At 37.5% G+C, this 25,179-nt stretch overlaps 3 protein-coding genes across 3 annotated transcripts; 2 read left to right on the top strand and 1 right to left on the bottom strand.

The window, feature by feature from the left end:
* Positions 1-336: 336 nt before the first annotated feature.
* LOC143463201 (dual oxidase 2-like) lies at positions 337-12,749 on the bottom strand. The gene is made up of 31 exons (XM_076961612.1): positions 12,551-12,749; positions 12,392-12,457; positions 10,670-10,831; positions 10,183-10,502; positions 9,943-10,084; positions 9,553-9,719; positions 9,321-9,411; positions 9,123-9,234; positions 8,938-9,007; positions 8,108-8,263; positions 7,609-7,722; positions 7,294-7,472; positions 7,089-7,216; positions 6,865-7,020; positions 6,499-6,662; positions 6,151-6,303; positions 5,748-5,936; positions 5,263-5,482; positions 4,982-5,075; positions 4,658-4,833; positions 4,331-4,487; positions 3,959-4,158; positions 3,458-3,688; positions 3,121-3,304; positions 2,801-2,924; positions 2,541-2,720; positions 2,247-2,417; positions 2,017-2,175; positions 1,652-1,807; positions 1,068-1,196; positions 337-929 (listed from the first exon to the last, which is right to left on the bottom strand). The coding sequence occupies exons 1-31, from the start codon at positions 12,597-12,599 to the stop codon at positions 807-809; spliced, it is 4,722 nt and encodes a 1,573-aa protein (XP_076817727.1). The 5' UTR covers positions 12,600-12,749; the 3' UTR covers positions 337-806.
* A 7,480-nt stretch (positions 12,750-20,229) lies between these two features.
* On the top strand, positions 20,230-21,893 carry LOC143446155 (centrosomal protein of 57 kDa-like). The gene has a single exon (XM_076945679.1). It carries the CDS (start codon positions 20,283-20,285, stop codon positions 21,891-21,893), a length of 1,611 nt encoding a protein of 536 aa, XP_076801794.1. The 5' UTR covers positions 20,230-20,282.
* Positions 21,894-22,238: 345 nt separating this feature from the next.
* On the top strand, positions 22,239-25,098 carry LOC143446166 (large ribosomal subunit protein uL1m-like). The gene is made up of 6 exons (XM_076945690.1): positions 22,239-22,374; positions 22,466-22,646; positions 22,787-23,039; positions 23,224-23,370; positions 23,460-23,681; positions 24,863-25,098. Exons 1-6 carry the CDS (start codon positions 22,311-22,313, stop codon positions 25,028-25,030), a joined length of 1,035 nt encoding a protein of 344 aa, XP_076801805.1. The 5' UTR covers positions 22,239-22,310; the 3' UTR covers positions 25,031-25,098.
* The last annotated feature ends 81 nt before the right edge of the window (positions 25,099-25,179 follow it).

Raw genomic sequence — 25,179 nt, 5'->3', positions numbered from 1 at the left:
CAGCTAGCTACCTTAGATCTTCAACGCTTTTGTGTGCGAGAAAGTCTTTTGTTTGTAAAATTAACAGCCAATAAAACGACTTACGGCATAACACGTGATGAGGATTCTCTCTATTGACAGTATTGTTTCAAAAGTGTTTTATTTTAATTTTATTTGTATTTCTGAATTAAGTTTGTGCGTTTTGTTAGGTTTATATGAATGGAAACGTAAACTTACCTGGCGGCCACTATCATGGTACTTGCAAGTAATTTAGTTCGTTCAACTCTGCTTTATTCCGTCCGACTTTTTCAGCTAATACAATTAGCCTAGAAACTTATTTTTATCATTCACAGCTCCTTTATATTTTCAAGTTCTGAGGTTTTCAGAATCAATTATATTTTACAGTATATTCAGCTACTGCACGCGAAAATTTTACTATTTTACACATGAGATATTTGGAGATACACACAGGGTTAGCAGGTCAGTCAGAGAGTTGAACGTCGAACAAAATACAGCTAATAAAGCACAAATACAACCATACTGTTCATTTTTTCCAAAAAAAAACACCACACGTGTTAGAACTGCAGAGTTGTCTATATGGACTAATTTCTGAAAGAATATAAGTGCATTGATAGATTTGCGTCAAAGATAAACTTACAAGCAAAAGTCACGTTTAATTAATACAACGTACAGAAAGCAAAATTCAACTATTTCGACCGCGTTGCAAGCGAATTCAAAGATACCCTTTGTCGTTCCCATGAAAACTATTTTGACGTATCATCTTTCTTTTATGGTGTAACGTTTGTTTTAAATAACAAAAACTAATCTCAGAAGTTTTCGAAATGGTGGCTGTAACTAGGGCCTTGGAATTTATTCAATGTTGAACAAGCTTTGTCAACGGAATTGGTCATAGGAGACGGCCCACAGCTAAATACGCCGAATTTTTTCACCTGAGAATGTAAACGTTAGAGATTTCCAGAATTTGAACGCAGTGTATTAGAAATGGCAGTAGTAACAGTCGAGTAACAATATCTTGTGTATAATGGTATATTACGTAACAATATCTTATTGTGAAAACATGATCTTACCGCAGTATGCTCGTCCGCCAACGAAATTAAGAAATGTTTGAAGTCGGGGCGTCCGAAATGGGTGGTCGCTCGAAGTCCCGTAAAGAGGGATTTCCCCGCAAACTTTTGGAAATGCTGCTCACAGATGTACTGGAAAAGGAAAGAGCGTGGTACAAAACCAAGCAATCATGTTTGATACTGTCTATAATCTTAACCATTTCTGCCTATACCGAGAGAATCAAATCGAATCGTACCCTTTAGGACAGGTTGGTCCAAGACTGCCAGCAAAAAGGGCCACATTAAGGTTTTAGTAAAACATTGCGGGCCGCAAATAGGAAAAACTCTAGTCTAATGCAAGCAAAGGATTGAATTTACTGATCAAAACGACTTAATATTTTGCCGCACTTCTTGATAAGCAAAAATCATCGCATACGCGTGTGTCTTACACAATACAGTGGCGTTAGCCGCCCGCGTGCCCGGGTTTGGACCATCCTGCTTTAGAATATCCAATTTATTTTAATCACTTCGGAGCCTTAAAGCCACATTAAAATCATACTTATCGTATAGCGTAATATACCACGATAAACTATAAGATATCTATGTACCAGCATGGTAGTCCTGAGGTCAAACTTCTGAGGAAACTGCGTAATGAAAATATGAGTGTTCAGGATCATCTTTTTGTCCTTACTCTCCACTTCTGCAATGATGTCGGTCAGCCATTCGTATTGCTTTTGATCCCGAGTCACCCAAATAAAGTAAACCTGGCACAAAAAAATAGTAAGTTACTTATTACATCACAAATCACCGCGTTTGTTTCCTTGGTTTCGTTTTCTTATTCTTGAAACTGCATGGTCAAGGCCTCTAGGGTTTAGATGTTGTTGTTATTATAAACAGCTGAAAAATGTTCTCATTTGGACTAGAGAGATGATTTAGAAAGTAACTGTAAATCTTTGAAATTGTTTCTACTCACCGCCTTGCACGTAACAGCTTTTCCGGACTGGGTCGTGTTGACCAAATCTTTCAGAATGGAAGCAAATGGGGTGACTCCGATACCACCTCCCACCAACACCGACACATCGTATTTGTACCAGTCCTGGTGACCTTCGCCGAAAGGACCGTCCAGAAAAAGCTGATGAAAGTATCGTGCAGGACCATTAGCCATTAAGGAATCAATTAGATTAAGGTTGTGAGAATGCTTGCCTTGGGGTAAGGTGAATCTCCCAAAGTCTCTCGGTTATAAATGCTCCGGAGGTTCATGGTCCATGGTCCAACCGCCCTGATGTGCAGCTTGAGGGTTTCCTCGTGGGGGGCTGAGGATAGGGTGAATGGGTGATACTCGGAGGGGGATTGTGCTAAACACGCAATACGAACCTATAAAACAGGGTCCCGGTTTTAACTTTCTAAACAGTTGCTGAGTATGATTGCTATATTGCCCAACTATAAACTGACCAATACTTGCAAACATGATATTAACTCATTAAAGTTTAGCCATACCCACTGTCCAGCTTTGTAGTCGAAGTTGGACGGCCGTTTGAACTCCAAATGTGTGACGTCAGAAGGAAGTAGCTCCGCCTTCACGACGGCAATCTCGATTCTTTTCCTGCTGATGCTGTACAACGTATCCAGGGTGTAGATCATCCCGAAAGGTAAGAAGTAGAGATAAAATCTCGGTGACTATGGACAAAAATAGTTAATTTGATTCTTTGAGTTTTGGAAACGACAAAAAGGTAAAGCTTTAGACGGAAAGCTCTTACTGATATAAGGGTCCCACTTCCGTGAAGAACGCTGAAAAAGTAAAGAGCAACGAAACCAAACTTGTGTGTCAGTTGGAACCAGTGGAATATCTTTCTACGAGCAAAATCACTGGCAAAGATATACCTGGAAAAGTTTATTTCTATTTCAGCGTCTGTGTGCAATTGTAAATGCAACACGCAATGAAACTGAGAAATTGAGAAAGAAACTGAAAGATTTGATGCAAGAGTTGGTACAGAAAACAAAAATCTTTGAAGAAAGGCCGAAAATGATGCTTAAACTAAAGTTAAATTATGGCATCTACCGTAGGCTATGTGCTTACATCACAATAACTATAAGTGTGAGGATAATTCCTGTGATTCCAGTGATGGTCTGAAAAGCCCAGAAGACGAAACTGGGTAGATAGTTGCTAGGATACCAGTAATCTCGAAAAAGACACAATAGATCAGCCGGGGATTGAGTGGAAATGGAATAAAAATTGATCCCGTGAGCTATCACATGAACTCCTAGCGAAAACAATGTGTTGTAGAAGCTTGTTCACATTTGTTCTTTGCTGTTGTTTATATTTATCGCCTAATTTTCGTGTTGAATTTCGCCCACAACACATTCATATTTGAATGGTAACATCAGTATCTGAAATAAGTAAACTGTTAATTTACCCGTGAAGAAAAGCGCCATCCAGGCCACAAGTTTGTGCATTGGTATGGCGGAGTCGAAGGGAATGTAAAGATGCAGGAAAGTTTCCCTGAGGAGCGTGATCGTGTTCCTGCTCATTGTGAGGAGGAGCGTAGAGAAGTTGAACATCAGTCCCGCAGCGGAGGCACGCGCAAGGGCCATCACCCAACTTCCGATCCGTGACAAGCCTGACGCTTGGTTTGAAGCCACGGCAACTGTAGAGTTTCATAAACTATTGTAGTTATTCGCTGCAACGTTGTAAACCATGCTGGTTGTGGTATACGGTCGCATATATACTCGCGACATCAGGTGTTACAAACACCGTTGTATTTATTGCTCCCATATCACCGACAACAGCTTTTTCCAGAGTTTTTCAGAGATTTCTGGGTTTAAGTTTTCAATATTTTGAAAACAATGAATCAATAGAATTTTGCTCTGCAAAATGTTTGAGTCAATCTTAGTTTTCAGTTCAACTCACAACTTACAAAAAGCCTGGAGAAAGACTCCGGCTGTGAGGAGAATGTACAAAGTTGCCCAAAATATCTGCTGACTGTTATTCTGGTTCCACTTGATAAAGGCGATCCAACGTCTTTTAAGTTTACTTTCAGTATATTCCTCTTGAACGACTTGGACTGATTTAACGTGTTTGGTGTGACGTCTTTGTATTGGAACTTCGCTGCTTTCCCTGTTTCATATCAAAATGATAAAGTTTATGCAAAATAATTTCCATAAAACAGTATCAACAATGTAGGACAATATGCCAAGACCTGAAAAATCTGCCATGAAAATTCAATATTTTACACTTTCCCATCCAATGTTAAACTATACAAACAAGCGTACATTTTCATAAGACATACCTTTCAAGACGCTTCAACGTCATGCGAGCTTTTCTGATCTTGGTCGTCCCTGTAGTTTTTTGATACTTAGGCTTCGGCTTCTCCGCACTTTCCTGGTTGGGATTGGCTATCGGACCAGTTATAGAAATGGAAAGATTGGCCCTGGGAGCGGTGTTGCCTAACAAGAAGTCAAATCAGAAAATTGCAAAAATCTTTTAGAGATCAGGCGATACGTTGTTTAATAAATCGTGGATCCGCAAGCAAAAGCTTATCGAGTAATAATGTCAATATTATTAACTACTAATTATTATTATTATTATTATTATTAACTATTCATAACAAAGTTACCGGGGATATTGAGGGAAGCTTCGCTTAAGTCGCTCGAATATTGTGACATCATCTTCTGAAAATCTTCCAAAGTCAAACTCTGCTTAGATCCCAAGCCGTATGACGTCATCATTTGTTTAACCAACTCATCAATTTGTTCCGGTTCAACAGAAGCGTCCACCATCTCGACCATGGACCTTGAAGGAAGAGGCGTTGAAAGGTTTTGTAAAGATTGTATGCAGTGTAATCATTTAAACTAGTTTTAATAACTATCCGACTATACTGCTAAGATCTAAATCAATGGGGTAAGGAAGCACAATGTTTGTAATTATCATCTAAGCTTACTTGAGCATCACTTGGAACTCTTCCCTTGATAACTCGCCGCTCTTGTCCAAGTCGTACATGTCGAACATGAGGCGAGCTTTGTCTTTCGCTGATCCTTAAATAGTTTCCACAAATTAACTTACAAAAGAGTTCTTGCTGATTACACAAAACAAACAAACAAACAAACAACTAAACAATCTTCGCAGAAGTTCTGAAAACCCACAACCAACCCCATGTTGTAATCACAACGCTATAGCAGTCCCACTTAAACAGTTATAGCAAAAGCAGTTGATTTTTCAAACCTTTTGTAAATAAAACAACGATGTTGAGAAACTCCCTGAATGATACTTCTCCATCGTCATCAACATCAGCCACAGAGAACATCTGTTCCACGAAAGAGCTGTTCGGCTTCAATTTCAAGTACTGAGCAAACTCCTCCTTGCTGATCCCAACGTTGATCAACTTGGCAGCTTCCTTGCTCCAGGTCCATCCTACTGAGCGATCTTTGCTCATCTTTACCGCCTGATGATGTTAATAATATTTGCTTACATCAAGGTATATGCGTTGTTTTTATCTAAAAATATTCTTTGTTTATTCCTTGTTCGTTTTTACCTAATCAATGGTAAAATTGCTCACGTAAGAAATGAGCTTGGTGCACTCGAAGAGCAAAGCGGAGTTCCAAAACACGCCAAAAACGTCAAAAACATTGAAAGAGCTTAACAAAATGCGGCATTTGGCGTGATTAAGAAAGTTCTGCAGAATTAAAAGTTTCTTTTGTGGAACTGACCTGAGCCAGGGCAGCCTTGAAGAAGATTTTTAAAAGCTCATCTCTCTTCTGCTTGGTGTTCGCTTCTTGGAGGAGAACGCGATACGATCCCAGATCCTCTTCTTTTGCGTCCACGCCGTGTGACGTAACAAAGGACTTCAACTTGGCGACGAATTCATACAAAGAGTCGAGGTCGGTAAATGAGAGAACCTGTCGTGAAATTGGAAGTAGTAAAAATCTTTATTATTTAGTTGAAAAAGAATTTGGACGAGAATGAAAAGAAAATGCCGCAGAAAAGTCTTCGCCTTTTTTCAGCATTTAATTTTATTTATTTTGCACAGTTAAAGTAGAAACGAGTATTTTTTCTGCAAAAACTAAACTTTTCTCCAAGTATATTTCTTGTTTAGCATAAAGTGCTACAAACCATGTCGTATGTTGCCTTCTTCGTTCTAACAAACATGGAGGTGCCGGTAGTAGTTGTATAAATTTCAATGTTGTCATCCAACATAAATGTTTGTAACTTGCGATTCCCGGTTGCATTTTTCACCACGATTTGTTTGGAGGGCCCAAGAATAACCTGAAAAAACGTTTGCAACCTTTCACAATTAATTTAGCCACTGAGTCCTTTTTAGGTTGATTACGGAATTTAAGTATAGCATCATGACAGCGTGGAAATTTGAACCGCTTGAATCAATGAATCGGAAAGCCAATCGCAAGCGAGGTGAGAAGGTCAAGTAGGTATAGGTAAGAAGAATGAGCAAAAGTCCATTACCTGGACTTCTTGTGTTTTGTTCTCTCCCAGTATTTCGATGGCAAACGTTGCTTCAATTCCACTGTTACGCAAGCTGACCTTGTGTTTGGAGATAACCCGTTTTTTAAGGCTCAAAACTCTCTTCTCCTGACGCTTTCCAAGCAGGTACATCAACAAGAGCGACACTACAAAGCAAAATCTTTATCAAACTAAAAAAAACGGTAAAAAACGATTATTTACAATATAATTTTAAAGAAGTTAGTTGGTTATCTCTTTTGCATAACCTATTGGTAACGTGACTGCAATCGCATTTCTATCATTCTATTTAAATATGTTCATTACACCATAACGATATATCCAAGCGAGAAAATTTCATGAACAACTCACACAAAACAAACAATGCAATGGCGGCGAACACAATGGCGTAAGAAGCTTCGCTCCCCGAGAAATAGTCGTAAGTTTCCAGCGTAGTGCACGTCGTTGTCCAGGTGTGATTCGGACCGTCTATCTGAAACGGTTGCGGACACAACAGCCTCGTGTCGTCTGCAAGGATATGATTACGTGATCAGTGTGACGTAGTTTAAAAATATCCAACACCTTCAGTCACTCACTCATTGAGTTCCAGAAAAATGGGTTGTCCTGGATGTCTACACTTTCGTTGAGACTCGGATTGGTTCGTAATATGACGTCTCGAAATGTGACTTGGTGTATTGCCGCTACTTCGGTTTCGTTAAACAAACTGAAATATGCGTCATAAAAACGTCACAGCTTCATCGTCATAAAACGATGTCATTAAAGAGTGACGTCAATCCTCACCTATTACGAGTGTTCTCGAACCAGAAACGATCCCCGTTCCTCAACCTCACGAATTGATCCTGTATGATCAGCCGGAAGAGTTCTCCAGGCTTATCGTCTCCCGTCTCCAGCATACCTCCGACGAAGAGGTCCAAAGAACCGAGATCTCCTCCGTAGATTGTCTCCATCCAACTCAGCAGCTTGTTTGTGAAATTACAACCCCAGTTCACCATAAAGACGTTTATTGTATGTCATATGTCATATCGCTGGTCAGAGATGAACTTGGATTTCCGCGCAATGATTTGGCAAGCGATATAATGACTACATAGTACTTACGCTGGGATATGAAGCGAACAAGGTCGGATTGATTTCTTCAAATGTCGATCTCCTGGTTAGACCCAACTCTTCTCTGGCTGTGTTGTAATCAGGAAGACCGTGATCTCTTCCTTGCTGGACAAATGCATCAAAATCGCCGTTGAAACTAGTGGCTACAAAACGCTCGATGCAAAACATCCATGGCCTTATTACGTCAAGTTTTGTTGCCAAGGCTGATTGATTCGATGTTGTTATTTTGAGTACGGTCTTGTAATGGTATTTTGTACGAAAGAGAATAAATCTATGTCTATATGCAGAGATGTTAGCAGAAAAGTCTTGCATTATATAATTTTATCTTCTTAATTTGCACTTCCCTGTGGTTCTCAGCGCCCAAACTGCCATTGTGGCGTCACTGGTCTGTAGTTAACGTTCGGCGTGGTTGCGTTTGAATAAAGAACATGAGCATTGCTTGCTAATTTTAGAGCAATAGTTTGCACGCGCGTATTACAACAAGCCACACCTGAATTATCAAAGCGACCAGATCTCTTCTTGAAAATTCCAGCGGACCATGATAGAAATTGAGTAGGTCTGACGTCACAATGTGATCTTCCTTTTCTAGAATTTGACTGGCCATTCCCATTATTACCTCGGCAATGTTGCTTTCTTGGAACATTTCCTAAAAAGAAATTACGTTACTTACATAAATAATGTTTATATTTTGGACTTGCTTAAAAACTTTTCCAACTGTTTTAGCAAATCTTAGGGGAAAGTGGGGACAATACGGACCCGTTAAGGGAAAAAGAGGTTTTCTCTCGGATTTCAACGCGAATTAAAACAATAAATCTGGCAATGGATAGAACTGTAACAGAGTTAAAACCTTTAAAATAACAGAATTCGTAGAAGAAGATTCTATGCAAAACTTCACTTTCAAATTTTATGCCGACCTAATAGGTTCATTTTACCCCAATGAAGTTAATTTTAATGTCAATGTCAATGTTAATGTCATTTTACCCCAGTGAAGTTAGTAAATGAAGTTAATGTCCTCACTATTTCATAGCAGTATAGAACCCCTTAATTCACTGAATAACATTTCTATGAAACGAGCCAAAAGTAGATTCTTTGCTATGACTCCAGCCTTGGAAATTTAGAAGATTGCATTTTGCATCCCAAGTTCCCTTGTCGGAAAAGTGTTGCACCTGCAAAACCGTGGTGACGCTGCAATTCGTCGTTATTTTTTAAAACGCACGTTCCGTTTTGTCCCACTTTCCCCCAATGTTGTGTTATAAGTTATATAACTCTTTCGTCACTGAGACCTATACCATTTAAACGTATACGTAACGTGATACTCACATTTCCATTCCAGTAAGTATTGCAAACTCTAAGCGGGTCTGACGATGTATTCCGGAACACGCAACCACCACTAAAATAAGCAAAATCGTGAGATCTAAATATCTCGTTCGCTTTATTAATATCAAATTTCCTTTCCTACAGTAATTCTTGTATTTGTGCATAAAAAAGCCAACAAAAAGTTGTACTTATTGTATTTGCTCCTTCTGAATACACCAGGTGGTGCCATCGTGACGTCATAATGTTTAGCAGCTGCTTCGAATACATTTGAAATTCCCACAGATACTCCGTTACTGTATTCTGTTTACAAAAATTTCTTAAAGGAACAACAGTTCACCCTAAATCTCATCTACAGCAAAGCTAAGAGGCAAGGGAAGCCTAGGTACCTGTATAAGCAGTCAGGTTTTGGCACATTTCAGAAGACATTGTTGGGCAGCTTCCAAGAAGATATGGCAACCAATCGTAGAAGACGATTTTCTGTGAATGGAAAATCGTTATACTTGAAATAAAATATCATTGCTTAATTAGCTTGGAAATACACCCGTTTTTTCTTCCAAATCGATTAGATTCTTTTTATACTGCATACTAATACAACTATAACATCATATTACACCAAACCTGGTAGGTTGCGACATTTTGAATTCTCGCTTCCTGGAAAACTTTCTCTTCTGACCAGTCGGAATGGAGTTTACCAATATTGCGCGCCAACCAGTTGTGATGACGAAACCATATTACGTCAATGGCGAGCAGGAAAGGATTTTCGTTGATATTTCTACCGCCGGTCTCTACAAATACCAAGAACTTATCTAATATACACCGCCTTATATGTTTTGACCTAATGATGACTCATGAAATAGATTTATGTCACACCCCTTTGTCATAAGCAGAGAGTATTATTTTTTATAACGGGCTTAGAGGACTGGTTGTAGGTTAGAAATTTAGCAAGCAATTAAGGACGTGATAAGGAAAGAATGTTTGCAACAAATTGAATATCATTATTGTACGTACGATGAAGTCTTTTAGCGTCTTGAACGTTTCTTGTTGTCGGTGGAACAGGGTTATTTAAAGGAAGACCCTGGATGTTCAATTCGGGAAATTCGCCTAAGTCGTTCACAGATCTTAGTTCTCCTCTGCAATCGGCAGTGCCGTACTGCGTAAAAACGTAAACGTAAGAACGTCAAATTTACAATCATCAACAAACTCATAATAAAAACGTGAACTTCTACGTCGCATTTTACACCTAATTACCTGGCTGGCAAATATATTTGTGTCTGGGCGGTTGGTACAATTTCTGGCAAAAAGTCTTAGCTTGTCCACCCACGCTCTAGCGTGCCCGTAGATGGCGCTACCGTCAAGAAACGACGTCACTTCGTTCAGCTGATCACGTGGATGATTAGGGGAATAGCCGGAATTGCTAGTTTGATACCTCGACCTCTGATAGGGCATTGCAACTGTACCAGTGTTTCCAGGGTCAAAACTCGAATCTCCAGCTGGAATTCTAATATTAAAAAATTCAGGCGGGCAACCCGGCCTTGTGGAATCAACGATTTCCTGCATGACGTGTTGACCTTTACAAGAATGATTGAAATTATCATATATTTGATCAATGTTTAAGTAAAAGTTTCCTAAAAACTAGAAGTTATGTCTATATGACTATAGATCTTCGTAGATTGATTGGAAAATTAAAAATAAACAAATTTAAATCTGATTTTTGCTCGCTGTTTACAAAACCAACCAAAAAAATAAAACAGCGCTGTTTTTCCGTCACTCGATTGTAACCCTGGAGTCCCGGATGTTAAATTTAAGCTTATCGTTCGCGGATTCGGTCGATTCCATCCGCTTGGGAAGTAGACTCCGTCCTGATAATGAGGAGAAAGTCGCCGGGAGAGAATCGAATCTGGGAGCAGGAAAAAAGAAGCTGCGTGAAGTAATAAATGCATTTAAAACATGCAGAGCTTGCTTTACATTTTGGTCTCCTATTTTGCAATGTCAGCATAATAACAATCGTTGACAAAGCCGTCAATATCACGTTGGTGTATATAGAAACAAAATTTTTTAAACTAAATTACGCGGCTACCAGCTCCAAGAGTACATGTACGGCTTATGTTTAAATGGGACACCCTTCAGAGCAAGCAATGTACGTCAGTCAGCGTTAAGTATCCAAAGATAAATTTCATGGTTGCTTGCCACCAGAATAATGTACTATAAGCCTATATTGAAGATAAAATTACAGCATTTTGACCCATTTGCTGGAAAAAGATCGTTCTGGTCGCCGCTGCGTTTACGCATGGTTAATCTTTAAAAATAAAGCCCACACTTAAACGCAGGTGCAATTTTGTGACAAATGTTGTGGGAACGGTACACAACCCGTCTTAAAAACGGAGATATCGCGGTAATATCAAGTGTTTTTACCACAAACATGACATCTTGACACGAAGACACCAAAATTATAAAAGATTAAATTAAAACTTCCATATTTTCTTTGAAACTATATTACCGTCGTGTTCGAGTGCCACTTAATGACCTTGTGACGTGCTAAAAGCGCGTCTTTCACAAATAGCAAATTTTTAGCTCCATGAACTACAAAACTCACGACGGATCTATTTATAAGTTACACGAACATTAACAAACATAGGCTACATAAAAATAGTACGTTATAATACATCTATTACTAGCAAAATGTCGCAATCAGTATAAATACTTTTAATGAACTAGACGTCAATTGACATGTGACGTAGATATATACGGAAACTGATATATAACGAAACTCCAGAAATAACATGTATGAGCATGGCGGCAGAAACCAACTTGCAACGTCACTCACTTGGGTTTTAATAGATATGTCATAGATATTATGACGTTTATGTTTGACAACATTAAACTTTAATAGAGATTACGACGGAGCAAAGTATTTTGTTTGCGAATCTTCGAAAACCCCTCCTCATCAGTCGCGTATTGTTTGTCGATAAATCTTTAACTGGACTAATAGTATACGGTCCATGTACATTTAACCATATCATCGTCAAACTAAAGCATGAGACATGTCCTTTTAGAGTTGTTTTTATAGTTTTATTATATTTGCAAAGAAATAAAATAAGTTTTCTATGAAGTCACGGACTTTCTTTCATTTTCTGCCTCATATAACCTTACGTACATATATATATATATATATATATATATATATATATATTTGGGTATACACGTTAGGGTATCTTTTTCACTATGCAAACAATATTAACATTTATTTAACCGCCAAGTACAATATGTTTGCCGCTTGGATTTACATGGACTAAACTGAAAAACACCAAAATCGTAACATGTCAGATACAGTAAATTAACTTTCCGATTTGTTGAATTATGATTCGTCTGAATCAACAGACTTTGACTACAACAGTATACTTCGTAGTTCGTACACTTAGAATTGCCATCGCCAAAATTTTCCATAAACGCAATTAACCTGGAGTTCCTGAATCAGGGTTCCCTCTGTTGTTGAACCAGCCGTTATATGGAGGAAACTCCTTACCTGCAATAAATTATTACGTCACAATACTTTACCCACAAAACTTCAATTTAAAAAATAAAAGCGACAATGATAAGAATGCATGAATTTGCTTACCTTGTACAGCTATGGCTGCAAAATGCAGCACAAATACAGTGTAGAACATTTTAAAACTTCAAGTTTTTGCCGCTCAGTCAGCCATTAGTTGAAGTATTTTATCGCTAGCTGATTATAATGCTCAGTCGCTGCAATTGCCTAGTGTTACAAATCAGTCATGTGTAAAACTACATGAATTAGACCAGGACTTCTCAAACTTTTTGTTCTGCAACCCAATTTTAGAAAAGATATTCTAAATGAACCCGTGAGATGAGTGGCCGTAGCCCATACGCGTTAATGATATTAAAACAATAAATCACCCATCACGAATGTCAAGTGGTATTTTTGTCTATGGCGAAATCATACAAACGCAGACATTTCACGAAAGTAACTGCGCAGTAATAAAAGAACCACGCAATGGAAACAGTAAAGTGAATCAAAAATTAACAAAGAATTCAATTGATAAAATTGAACTTGTTTCGCGATTTCAAAATTACATTTTGCGACTCCGTTTGCGAATTTGTTTCTCGACCCATAGTTTGAGAAGCCCTGAATCAGACGGCTACATTTTAAACATTGAAGTAATATGATAGATAATAATTTATTTACAAAAATTATTTATTTATTTACATTTCTGTTTAAAGACTGACTTTCAGGAAAAATTGCTTTCAACGCTTGTAGTGTATGGATAGAAAAACTTTTAAAGCTATCTGGCTGTTTAACAGTTTAACAATTTTGAATATTTTACTTCAATTTGGCTCTCTCCTGCTTCGGGCAGACTTTTCTCTATTCTCTGAGGCACGATTGATGACAACACAAAATGAATTGTTATTCATTCAACTAGTCTTAACCATGAAAAAGAATTACAACAGAGAGCACAATTGTATAAATGAGGTAATACTTCCTTGCATGTATTTACTTAGTTAAACAAACTAAAACGAACGTTTTTATCGCTTTTCTCTTTCATCCTTATCTATTGTTCTGTCTTTTTATTTACTTCTATTTTTCAGCTTTTCACAAAACCATCCACAGTTCGGGCACGTTAGGTCTTTCAGTGCAACGCGCCGGTTGTTTCTTTACGGCGCTGTTGGTCATTGTAAACGCTACATCACGCCCCTTCCAAATACTTGCCTCGTCTACTGTAATTACTACTTTCAGGTTCAGCCTGACACAAGCTCACGGACACGCAACCTCACGAGTCACGACCCACCGTGAACCTGACCAAGAACTAACCTGACTTATTTTTATTGGAACGCAAACGAAGGTCGATCGCCAGCAGCTTTTCCAAAGTATAGTAATCGAATTTACAGCCACCATATCAAGAAATGCGTTTGTGGCTGTTATGCCTCGACTCGACACGGTTTACAGATTGGGTAGTGAGTTAACTATTAGAGTAATCTCCAGCTCATACGTACGCAACCGTTTAAAAGCTCAACTCGCGGACAAGTACGCACAAATTTGGATTCAGGATTACCAACGGTGTTCTTGTTACGAGCACTGAACATTGCGATAAAAAGTAGAAAAAAGTCCCCTTTGCCTAACATGATGCAAAAAATTGTCGACTGCAGTGCTTTACCATTTAGCAAAGGTGGGCAAACTGCGGCCCACCGACATGTTTTTTGTGGCTCTTCTAGCTGAATAGTGATATACATTATTGTTCATTATCCATGCATTGTTTACCGTATTTGTATTAACATTACTGATTTTGCGGCTCGCTACTGTTTGTAGTTTTCCGCAAGTGACTCTTTCATTGAACAAGTTTCCCCACCCCTGCTATATAGTCTATAGTCTATACTATAGGTTACCGTTATAATAAGGCTTTTATTACTGTGTTTATCCATTATGCTACGACATAAACAGCGTCCCTGCATCTTTTTTATCTGCTGTCATTCTCGCTCTTTCTTTCATCACAGTCAGTAATTATTTTTAACACAGCATGCAAGCTTACGTTATTTAAAGGTTGGTTTGACACTAACTCCTTATGTCATTTGTTTTGTGTCTCTGCTTGTGACGTAATGATAGACAAGCCGCAACTTCTAAGCCTAAGTACAACAGCACCTACAGTACGACGTAGGGAAATTCTTGTATTAGTTGCTGGGTAAGTAATCTTCAAATCCAATGTGGAAAGCGCTTTGAGACGACACACGCTTTAAAAGCCACCATAGAAAAAAATTGCAAATAAAATTTGACAAAAAATAACACTCTACCTTTTACGGGTCGTTTTCAATACACACAGACCTATAGATTTGCGCTTATATGCAAGTAGTGTTCAATTTAAAAATTAAGGCATCAAACTAGCCGTAACGTTATGGAGTTGACGACTTCACATCAACAAACTACTGCAGGCACTGAGAATTATCCTATGGTTCCAACTGTACTTGCAACATTAGTCACTTAACTTCAACAGACGTTTTTTCCCTTAACCCTGGTTTGAAAAGCGCAGACTTTACTGCAGTTGTCAACCTCAGTTTATTAAATTTACGCATTTAAGCTCATTTGATATAGAAACCTCCTCACCGTGATTAATGACGGCTGCAATGGTCTATTGAGATTTTATTTCCGCTCACCATTATGATTTAGCAACGTAGCGGTAGTGTAAATAGCATCATTAAGTCAGAGGTTATAGATTTTTACGTAGTACAAGCTACGATTAAACAATATGAAAGTCTTTTTAAAAAATAGTAAGTAAAAATGTCTGTTTCGTTTGTTGGATCTATTTACTTTGAACTGAGAAAAGAATTGATTTAAGACTTAAATCGCGCAGGACGTCGCGATTCTAGAAAATCGGTTTACCACTCATGGTGCGACTGGGAAACTGGAAACGCACCTCACAGAATTGTTTATTTACGGCAATTTTAAGTAGTTTTATTCGATGTTTGGGGTCTGTTGTTACCAAATACTTAAAGAATATTTTAGTATAACTATCATCAAACACGCCTTCTTTTCTCAATTTATAGTTTATATAACTCTGGCTTTAATAAACTAATTGTACCTCTATCATGACCTTCATTACCATGTCCTTATTAACCAAAAATGATAAAAACTTAACAAAACAAGATTGGTAGCCTACAAGTCCCTGCACAGAATTTAGCTTGAAAAAATAAAGCTACTGAAAGAAGCTTCGCCATCTGCTAGGTAGCATACCTCCCAATCTAAACAAATTCTTGTTCTACTCCTAATTTAAATTATAATTATCCACCATTGCTGGACCATAGTTTACAATAAAGTCAAGTACACTTGACCAGTTGCACTGCAGACCGTCTCCATTACATCCTGTTAAATTATCATGTTTATTACGTTGTTGTTCTCACTGCCATTTGATGACACTGTATGGTAATGCCCCGTTGAAAAAAATACATTCTGCTACATGTAATCCCTTTAACCTTTTGGTGAGCACTCTCTTTGTTCAACCCGTATTGCCCAAAACACTTTTTCTGCACACGTGTTTGGACCCGTTATTTTAATACTGCTGTCTATCACCCAATTTGTGGAATATCGCTTTATGGTGTGAGCTCCTGCAAAATGATTGATTGTTTCTATCCCCACTGTTTTCATTGAAGCCGCAGTTATGTACTATATAGTAAGTGTGCACTGTTTATTTTATCATAACAATTATCCACTATCATAACATAAACGAATATTTTTAAATGGCTGGTTTAATTTGTACTGTAGGCCTATATTAAGCTATTCTATTTTAGGCTATATTTATTGGTTTTGATAATTTTAACATTTTTACACTTCATTCACTATCCACACCTGTGTGATTCTCATTTATTTATTGATTCACTATTGTGTTGACTGATTCACTTATTGTGAAGATGGTTTATAATAAAACTTTACGCTTGTGAAGCCTAACGCCAAACTTTGTGTTGGTTTCACAGGGTGCAGACGTACCATTTTCCTGCCCACACTGCGTTGAATTTATAAGTGGTTTATGAGCACAGCGTGAAATGAATTCTGATAATAACAACTCTTGTTTATGCCAACCTAGGCGATGTGCTGTAAGTGTTAATATGTAAATATGTTTTTTAAAACAAAAAAAAACGTCAGAGAAGAAAAGTACTCGCTCATTGTTTTCAGCGTTGGTTCAGACTACTGCTTGTTCAGGGTCGTTGCGTTTTAACTAATGCAAGATGACTTACAGTATCGTTCTTTGGCGTTAGGAGTCGATAGACACCCGCACCGTCCATAGAAATGTCAGACGCCACTACGACTTTTATTATTTGTGTGCTTTTTTATGGGTAGTGTAGCTAAAGTTCGTGTGACCGCAAGGTAACTCATTGACCATGCAATTTTTCTGGCTTCCTGAGCCATTCTACTCGTGACATCAGCACAGACGGTGGTGTCCTTTCTACGCAATACAAGCTCTACGTAGTGAGTATATTATTTGAAGCAAATAAATAGTGCTGCCTGGGAAGAACAGTTTCTTTTTGATTTAAGAGTCACAACCAGTCAGTAGAAGCCCGTTAGTTTATCAGACTTATAACATAAACCACCAAGAACCCTCCATTGGTGACCCCGACGTGGTTTGAACTCGCAACCTTCTGATGGAAAATTGTTAACATCAGTGCTGCATAATGCAGACAAAGCATTATTCTGAAAAACTCTGCCTGTGGCCAAATGCTCAAACATGACAGCCTTGATCTAAGTTCCCACTAAACTACATTAGCCACTACCCGGAGCTTCATCTAACGAAGTAGCCTAGTTTATGTATTTGCTGGAAGAGATAGCATTTCCATTGCGACGCATTTTACTGAGAACCTATCTTCGCAGCAACTGAAGTTACGATAGTAGGGTTTTTAATTAGGTCAACGGCTGTCCAAGTCTCGCTAAAAAGTACTCTACAGACAAGCAAACGCCATAAAAAAAATTGCAAAAATATCAAGTTTTTATTAAAATTTATCAGGGTTTTGGAAAATGTAACGCTTTTGCGACCATTAAAAATGCTATATAAATATACTAATGCATAAATATTTCGTGGTTTTCCTTTTCGAAAATAGGATTGGGAATGTTAGATCCCAGCATCCTACATGGTTATAAAAAAGAATATTATTCCGGTTAGTTTATCCAGAGATATATAAACTAGTCATATACCTATGCATTTAGTTATAAGGTAGTTTATATTATATAAATTACATAAAATTATATATCTCAGGGGTATCTCCGTTTGAAGTAATTACATTTACATATATATAGAAATGTCGCTTGTTTAGCGGTTTCAGGCGTATGCTATGAATATATGAGACAATCTGACAAAAGACGTAGTTAACTATTTTAAATTTTATTGTTCATTTTTGTTAATGAGCACTTTTCATAAAAACGCCTTTAGAATCTAAATCCTTGCAAGAGTTTGTACTTGTACTTGATTTACAGAATGATTTCCAAATTGATTTATGACATCTTAGGCCAAATTATAGCCAACTCTTGCAAGAAAACCTTACCGAGTTTATGAAATATTACCTGGGTGAAGGAATCGTTTTGAAGACTGATTTGAACATCTTCCAAACTTTAACAACTGCAAAGCAGTGTCTGACAGTCTGAGGAGTGAGGACTGAGAATTTTCCAGATTATATGCGCATTATACATCTGTAAATTGGTAAAGTTAGGAAAATCATTGAAAAAAATATGATACCAATATGTGTTTGTATATACTAACATTCGTTGTAGCTTATACACTAAACACTGCCGTCGGTAGTTGTATAGGCGAGTAGGCCTACAAACACTAAGATAAAGATTACCAGTATATTTATGAACCGTATGATGCTGACGTACTTGTTAGCAAACTTAAATTGTTATACTATGGTCTTATTGGTCTAGGCCAGTTTATAGTGTCTTCAATGTTTGAATATGGTAGGTTAAGCCTATAATAGGTTAGTCTGAGGATCTGCACCAGACAGTATTTTAAAACCTTTAAATATATTACACAACAAAATAGTAGCCTAAGACTAAAAAGTAAGTAAGACCTTTAGTAACAAATAGCCGGATTTAGTATGCAACTGCACAACCACAAGATGCCTTTGTATACTAGAACCCAGCTACTCAAATTGTGACATCATCTGGTTGTGCACTTGTATACTAGACTCAAATAGCCCGCCGAAAGTTAAAAAAATTTTTATGGGGAAAATGATATCCTAAAGATATCCCAAATCTATCAATAACAGACAAGGAAATTCATGCATAACTATTGTACATACTGATTTTCTACCCCATATATTCAACAATTATTTTTGTGAAATACAAACAGTTCAATACCAGATCATCACATGGTCAAGACAACCTATTTTTGCCCAAACCAAAACCGAAAAAGGCAAAAAGACCTTAATGTTTAGAGGTGCCAATTTTTGGAATAAATTGTGAAGTAAGTTGAAAAATATTCAATCATACAAATGCTTCTCTAAACAATTGAGTTCTAAATTGCTGCAGGGATAGTGCTGTTGAGGTGAATATATATAATTGTAAATGTTTTTGCAACATTTATTTTTTGTGCATGAGGACAGCCTCACCTATTCTTTAATTTACTATAGAATTTAGGGTGGCAGACTTCAATGACCGCAAGGTCTTTCGCCGTCCCACGCCAAGCATTTGTCAATTCTTATTAAGCTGTGCTATTTATTTACTTACTTGACAAAATATATTCTCTCTCTTCTCTTAAACTTATTTGGGCTTTGTGGCCATGTTAATCTGTCAGTTGTTGCAACTGCCAAACTCAGAGCAAAGTTAGGTTTAGGGCTAGAGATGCAGCTTTGAACCCAAGCTTTTGCTATTTATTGCAACCCAATTTGGAAAGTGTGTTACTTACACACGAGGTTCATAACATGCACCCCAAACTTTTTAATCTTCATGCTGACTTACAATAAATAAACAAAGAAAAGCTGGTTTTTTGAACGCCAGTATATAATAAATAATCATAAATAAACAAAGAATTGAGCTTGCAGTGCATGCCATCACGCTGAATATTGCATCTTTGCGCAGACAATTTCTCACTGAAAACTGTCACACTTTCTGGCCGGGATTGCATTAGTGAAATGTTACTGTATTATGCTAATTGTAAAGGGAATAGTACCATAACATGCAACGTTTATTAACTACCGTTGCATTGTTTGCACTGGGCTAAAGCCGTTGCATTTGTTTATTATGACTTTATTATGTCGGCTTGGTAACTGAGTGGTTTAAGAACTGGCCTTGCAAAAAATGGGGCTTGTGTTTTGTGTTTGATACCCATTGGTGCTATACTGTTGCAATGCCTTTGGGCAAGGCATCAATAAAACTTGCTCCTGCTCAGTGGACCTGATGGTCAGATCTAATTTCGTGCAATATATTCCATATAAAAAAATCAAAAACCCAAAATAAAAATGTGTGACAGTCGGAAATTGCAAAAGGCTAGCTTGGTATCCGGGACTCAAGCGATAAGGAATCATCGACCGGTTTAAGTTGTGCAAAGGCTTTCCTCAATCCGAGGATGAAAATTATCATATCGCCACTTACAGTAAAATGCAGTGTGATGCAAAATGCGACAACAGTCATAGTGGAAAATGTGGCAACTGCATGCACTGGGCTCATCAACCTGCAAACGAAACTTTTTTTATGGTGCTTGATAATTGTCATACATTTTGAAAACTAATTATAGATATATAGAATTGTTGTGTTTGTAGGGCAGTTAATATATTCATAGTAACATCAGAATACGGTAACTGATTTGATTTTAATTAGTTTTATATATTTTTTAGATATAACTTAACTTGTGTAGAGAAAAATGACATCGTTGTTTGATGATCCGTCAATAATTGCATCGTATCAAGAATATCCTACAAGAAGACCATTTCTCAATAGTGAAATGACTCGTACACCGGATAAGAAAATCAATGCCTGTCCTGAAAGCAGCAGCCAAGCTGTGTTATCAGCTCTAAAGGGCTTACAGGATAAAATTCACAACCTGGAAATGGATCGATCCAAAGCTGAAAGAAATCTTAAATCCCTTGCTGCTGAAACAAGCTTATACAAAGATATGCTCAAGGATACCAAAAGGATGTCTCCTGCTGCCAACAAGCCACCACGGACAAACCAAATGCGTGTCACTACTCTCCAGCCACCACCTGCTAGTCGACAACCTGTTACTAGTCAACGTGGAAGCGCAGTAAGAAAAGAAGCTGAAGAAAACAGCGTTGAAGTTGAATCTCAGCTTCGTAATGCAGACACACGATGCAGATTGTTGGAACGCCAATTGGAAAATATGCGGCGTATGGTGCAACAGGCAGAACGTGAGAGAAGTGATGCTCTTGAGCGACAGGTAGCTCTTGAAAGGGAAAGAGGAAGAATGACTGCTGAAAACATGGATGCTTATGCCAAGCTGAACAAACTGGAAGAGATTCATGATAGATTTGATGATTTGCTCTCAAGAAAAGAGAAGTCTGAACAAAAAGTTAAGGAACTGGAGGAGAAACTTAAAATGGAAATACATCAAAAAAAGTTACTCTCGGATCAAACTGCTCAGATTCAGTCGCAAGCACAGGCAAATCAAATTTTGATGAAGCACGAAGCAAAAAAACCACCTAAACCAAAACGGAAAACTTTGAAGAAAAAGAAACGCCAAGCAACTACCACCACCAATAAAGCAGTATCAGCACCAAGTAAACCTCCTTTATCCAAACAAAACATTGCTGGTCAACCTCATTATCGAGTGAATTTAGCTGACATTCCGTTTGTTACTGGAACATCCACGTCCCCTAGTCATGCAGTGTCTGCCAATGTCCAGAAGCTACTTCATCGTTTGAAACACCATAGTCCTTTATATTGTAATGATCAGGTAGTATGTGACGAGATACAATCGTCAGATAATAATTCAGGTGATGATGAGCCTACTGTTAATCAGAACAAAATCAAATTGAAACCTGCTAGCAGAAAACTCTCCTCAACAGAAGAAGATTTATCTGATCTTCTCGTGGCTTTGCAAGATGAATTTGGTCGAATGACTTTTGAGCACCAAGCATTAGCAAAGCAAATGGCAAATACATCTGATGACGAAGTGTCTATGGATTTGCAGTGTGAGTTGGACGCTCTTGTTCAAAAGATGGATAAAAAAGGAGAGCAAATTGCGACAGTTCGACGGCACCGTGCTCAACTTGATAAAAGTAGAAGAAACAAATTGAAACAGTCAAATTCAAAAGCAGCAAGTGCAACAGTTAACGGCCGCTCGTCATCTGTCCCCTGTACTACTAGGAAAGGTAGAATTGCTGGTCGTCCCGCCTCTGCTACTACATCACCCCGTCAAAGTCCCGGTGATTTACGGCAGAAGAGAATTGCTTTTCTTCGAGATATGCGCACTGTCCGTTCAGCCTTAAAAGAAAATGACTTGAGTTGGGATTGATGAGTAGTTTATGCCGTTTCGTGTTTATTCAGTATTATTCGGATTACTCAGTTCAGTTTCTGTTAAACTATATTTCTGCGTGAAGCGTATGTGTACTAGTTTTGTAGTCAGAAAATTTTCATTGTTTGACTTTTCATGTCACCAATGATCTGCTTTACTTTTTTGCTCCTGGGCAACGATAGTCTGCATATTAGCAAAAAGCATTGAAACTAATAGGCTAAATATGTATGGATTGTATGCTTGGTGTATGCGACCTTTTTAGTGTAATATCTGTAATTGGCGTTAATACTATTAACCTTGTTAACACACATGTATTGTAAATAATTATGACACATTTTATAAGTAATTCAGAGTTTTATGATATATTTTGCGTAGATAAAACAATAGGATTAAAATAAAATGTACACAAGTTAAAAGATGGAAACTCTTGTGAAGATTTCATCACTTCTTCGCTGTCGTTTTTATGCAGCTACTACCCAGAGTAAGTTGGTAGCGTTTTTTTCTGTATTTTTATCTGCTTCAATAAAAACTGTATTATCAATCAACCATTTGATTAATTCGTGTTGTACAAGGTGCTCTGACAAAATGCAGAAAAGTCCACACAACAAGCCACGTTCAAAATAACGCACATCACAAGACGAGGTTTGAGATATTATGTGAACTGAACAAAACACTTTACATTCATCGGAATGCTCAATTTGGTGTTCAACCCATTTTCTATCGAGGCAATAGAAAAATTGACATGTGGGAAAGGTGAAAATGATCTTTCTTATGCACATATCACAATTATTTATTTGTGCACCTTTAAAATCAATGTGCCAATGTCTTTTTTATAAACGTTAAGTTATGTTATATCCCTTAGAAGTACATAATAATTTTAACTTCAACAACAGACACCAAGAGAAGTTGCGTCGTCATCAGGAATGGAAGACATTCTCACGTCAGATCGACATTTTGGAAGCACCTGTTGATGATGTTTATCTGAAAGAAATGTACAAAGCCGAAGTTTATTCCCCAAAGCAAGGCATCAAAATGCTAAAAAATTATGCCAAGCTGGATATGGTTAACATGGATTCAATAATCACTTTAAGGCTTGGCCTTAAAACTATAAAACGAAAGAAGGCCAAAGGCAAACGTGCGGGAAAGGTTAGAATTTAGAACGCCTTTATTACTGTATTGCGTAGGGCTCCTATGCCTTAGTGGTTGCAATACCACTTTTGCATTATATGCTACCACTAAATCCACTTTACAACTATGTTGTGGTGTTACTGCTAATGTCTTCTTTAAGTTGATAATAATAATTGTTAATGTCTTTCACAAACACTCACAGAATTTGACCTTCTGCAAATCGACAACCTTGCCACATTCATTCAATCATAGGAACAAAGTCTGTTACTTCACAGACGACAAGGAGGTGGCGGCAGAAGCATTGCATGCTGGTGTGTATGCAGCGGGCGCATCGGACCTTATAACCAAAGTAATTCATTAATTAATCAATGTAATTCCTGATGCAATTTCTATATTCTTTTATGCTGCATCAGACGCGATATTTCTATTTCTATTCAGGTATTAAACCACTCCGTAAAAGGCAATATATATTTCTGCACTTCCTCTTATGCAAATGTCATCACAACTCACGAAGATTTAACCAAGAAGTTGGGAAACTTTTTGCCCAATAAATTTTTTGGAATCGCTGATGATATTGATACTGTGAGCAAATACATCAACGAAACCATCTATAGCAATTTTTCTGGAGAAAACACTCATTGCTTGGTTAAGGTTGGCAAAGTAAGTCGGTTTTCATTGAATAATGTTTAAGACAACCAAAATATTTATGTGTAAAACATAATGACTTCAGTAGCTATTTGTTATTACCGAAACCCATAGTGGAATGTTAACTTGATAGCAGCTATAATATAACAAAAGCCAAAGTCAACAAGATAGCCTTTATAGTTCTTTTTGAATGAATAGCCTTGTCAATCAGTGTAAAACGCTGATGCACAATTGATCGTGGCAGAGAAGTACTTTAGCAAAACTAGTTTTAAACAGCTATTGCCTGTTGTTACCATGTTTAATGTTTATGACTGGTATTCATACACTATATGTTGAAGTTATTTTAAAAGCTGGCAAAGTAGTTATAGGACTGTAGTCTGTAGCAATGTGGTAATTCCATTTGCTTGCCAAAATTGATTTTTTGTTTTATGCAATTAAGTTGAGGTTACAACTCTGGAGAGCTTCTGTAAAATTACCCCTAACTGAGAATTTAATAAAGCTAATATGAGCGCCTGACTTAAGTTGACTTTGTGTCTTCATTGGTTGATTTGCACCAATCCTGGCTGAGAATGGTCTAATATTGACAACGTGACACTCTTTGATCCTGAGATTATACATGTCAATTCGTAACCTAATTTACAAACTCTCTTTAAGCGTCCAAGGATATTTGTAAAATTGTATATGTTCTCCTAATCTATTGGAAAGTAAGTTTGTTATATATACTAGGATGGTGACTTCAAATAGCATTGATTCCACCTTTCCTCATGCAGATCAAAAGTTTTGTAATTTGTTGTATGTCTCAAAAGCTCAACATTGCTGTCTCATATAATGGTTTTTATTTAACTCTAAACGACCTTACAAGATCTTGTGTTGGGCTGACCAAGTAGTCATAAATGACATCAGAATGCTTAAAAATATTCGCTGTTAATAATATTTGAAATTGCATGATCATTAATCATTATAATTATTGCCAAGAAATGATGAATGGTCAATTTTTAAGATTCTGGGGTCAAGCTAGGTCACTTACGAGAAGGCGGAAAAATTTGAAACTCATTATTATTTTTCCTTGGAGTAACCGCAAATCCAGAGTATTAAACAAAAAATCAATTTGACAAGCAACTTCGACAAAATGACAAGTCATATCGCGCTACCAGTTTCAAACTAAGCTCTTTTAGAACTTACGATTTTTGTTTCAGCTCGATCAAGGGATTGATGAAATTTTTGAGAACATAGTCCATATAGTCCGAGTGGTTAACGAGCAGGACAAAGGAGGTTTGGTTTTAAATGCTGACTTAAGCTGCATGGCAGATCCGTTAACAATCGACATCACAGACGTTTTATCGGATAAGGATGATGATATTTAGTCGATGCTTTGTATTATTCTGCTAATATTGAAGTTGCGTGCCTCGAAAAAATAAAATCCAACCTATAATCAAGCTTAATAAAAACAGCCATTTCAATTTTTAAGGATGGTAGCAGCTGCTCGAATAAATTTGATTAAACCAGGGCTTCC

The sequence above is a fragment of the Clavelina lepadiformis genome, chromosome 1 (assembly GCF_947623445.1).
Source record: "Clavelina lepadiformis chromosome 1, kaClaLepa1.1, whole genome shotgun sequence".
NCBI lineage: Eukaryota > Metazoa > Chordata > Ascidiacea > Aplousobranchia > Clavelinidae > Clavelina > Clavelina lepadiformis.
Note: the sequence above shows the minus strand (reverse complement) of the source record. Positions and strands in the feature narration are given on the sequence as shown.

What these genes read in the sequence shown, in the direction of transcription:
- LOC143446166 (XM_076945690.1), top strand. Translation starts at nt 22,311, where the DNA reads ATGGAAACTCTTGTGAAGATTTCATCACTTCTTCGCTGTCGTTTTTAT. An exon ending in TTATGCAGCTACTACCCAGA is followed by an intron (nt 22,375 to 22,465) that starts GTAAGTTGGTAG and finishes GTGTTGTACAAG; the next exon opens with GTGCTCTGACAAAATGCAGA. An exon ending in AAAATTGACATGTGGGAAAG is followed by an intron (nt 22,647 to 22,786) that starts GTGAAAATGATC and finishes CTTCAACAACAG; the next exon opens with ACACCAAGAGAAGTTGCGTC.
- LOC143463201 (XM_076961612.1), bottom strand. Translation starts at nt 12,599, where the DNA reads ATGTTCTACACTGTATTTGTGCTGCATTTTGCAGCCATAGCTGTACAA. An exon ending in TGGTCGCTTTGATAATTCAG is followed by an intron (nt 7,723 to 8,107) that starts GTGTGGCTTGTT and finishes GCATTTGTCCAG; the next exon opens with CAAGGAAGAGATCACGGTCT. An exon ending in ACTACAAAGCTGGACAGTGG is followed by an intron (nt 2,418 to 2,540) that starts GTATGGCTAAAC and finishes CCTGTTTTATAG; the next exon opens with GTTCGTATTGCGTGTTTAGC.
- LOC143446155 (XM_076945679.1), top strand. Translation starts at nt 20,283, where the DNA reads ATGACATCGTTGTTTGATGATCCGTCAATAATTGCATCGTATCAAGAA.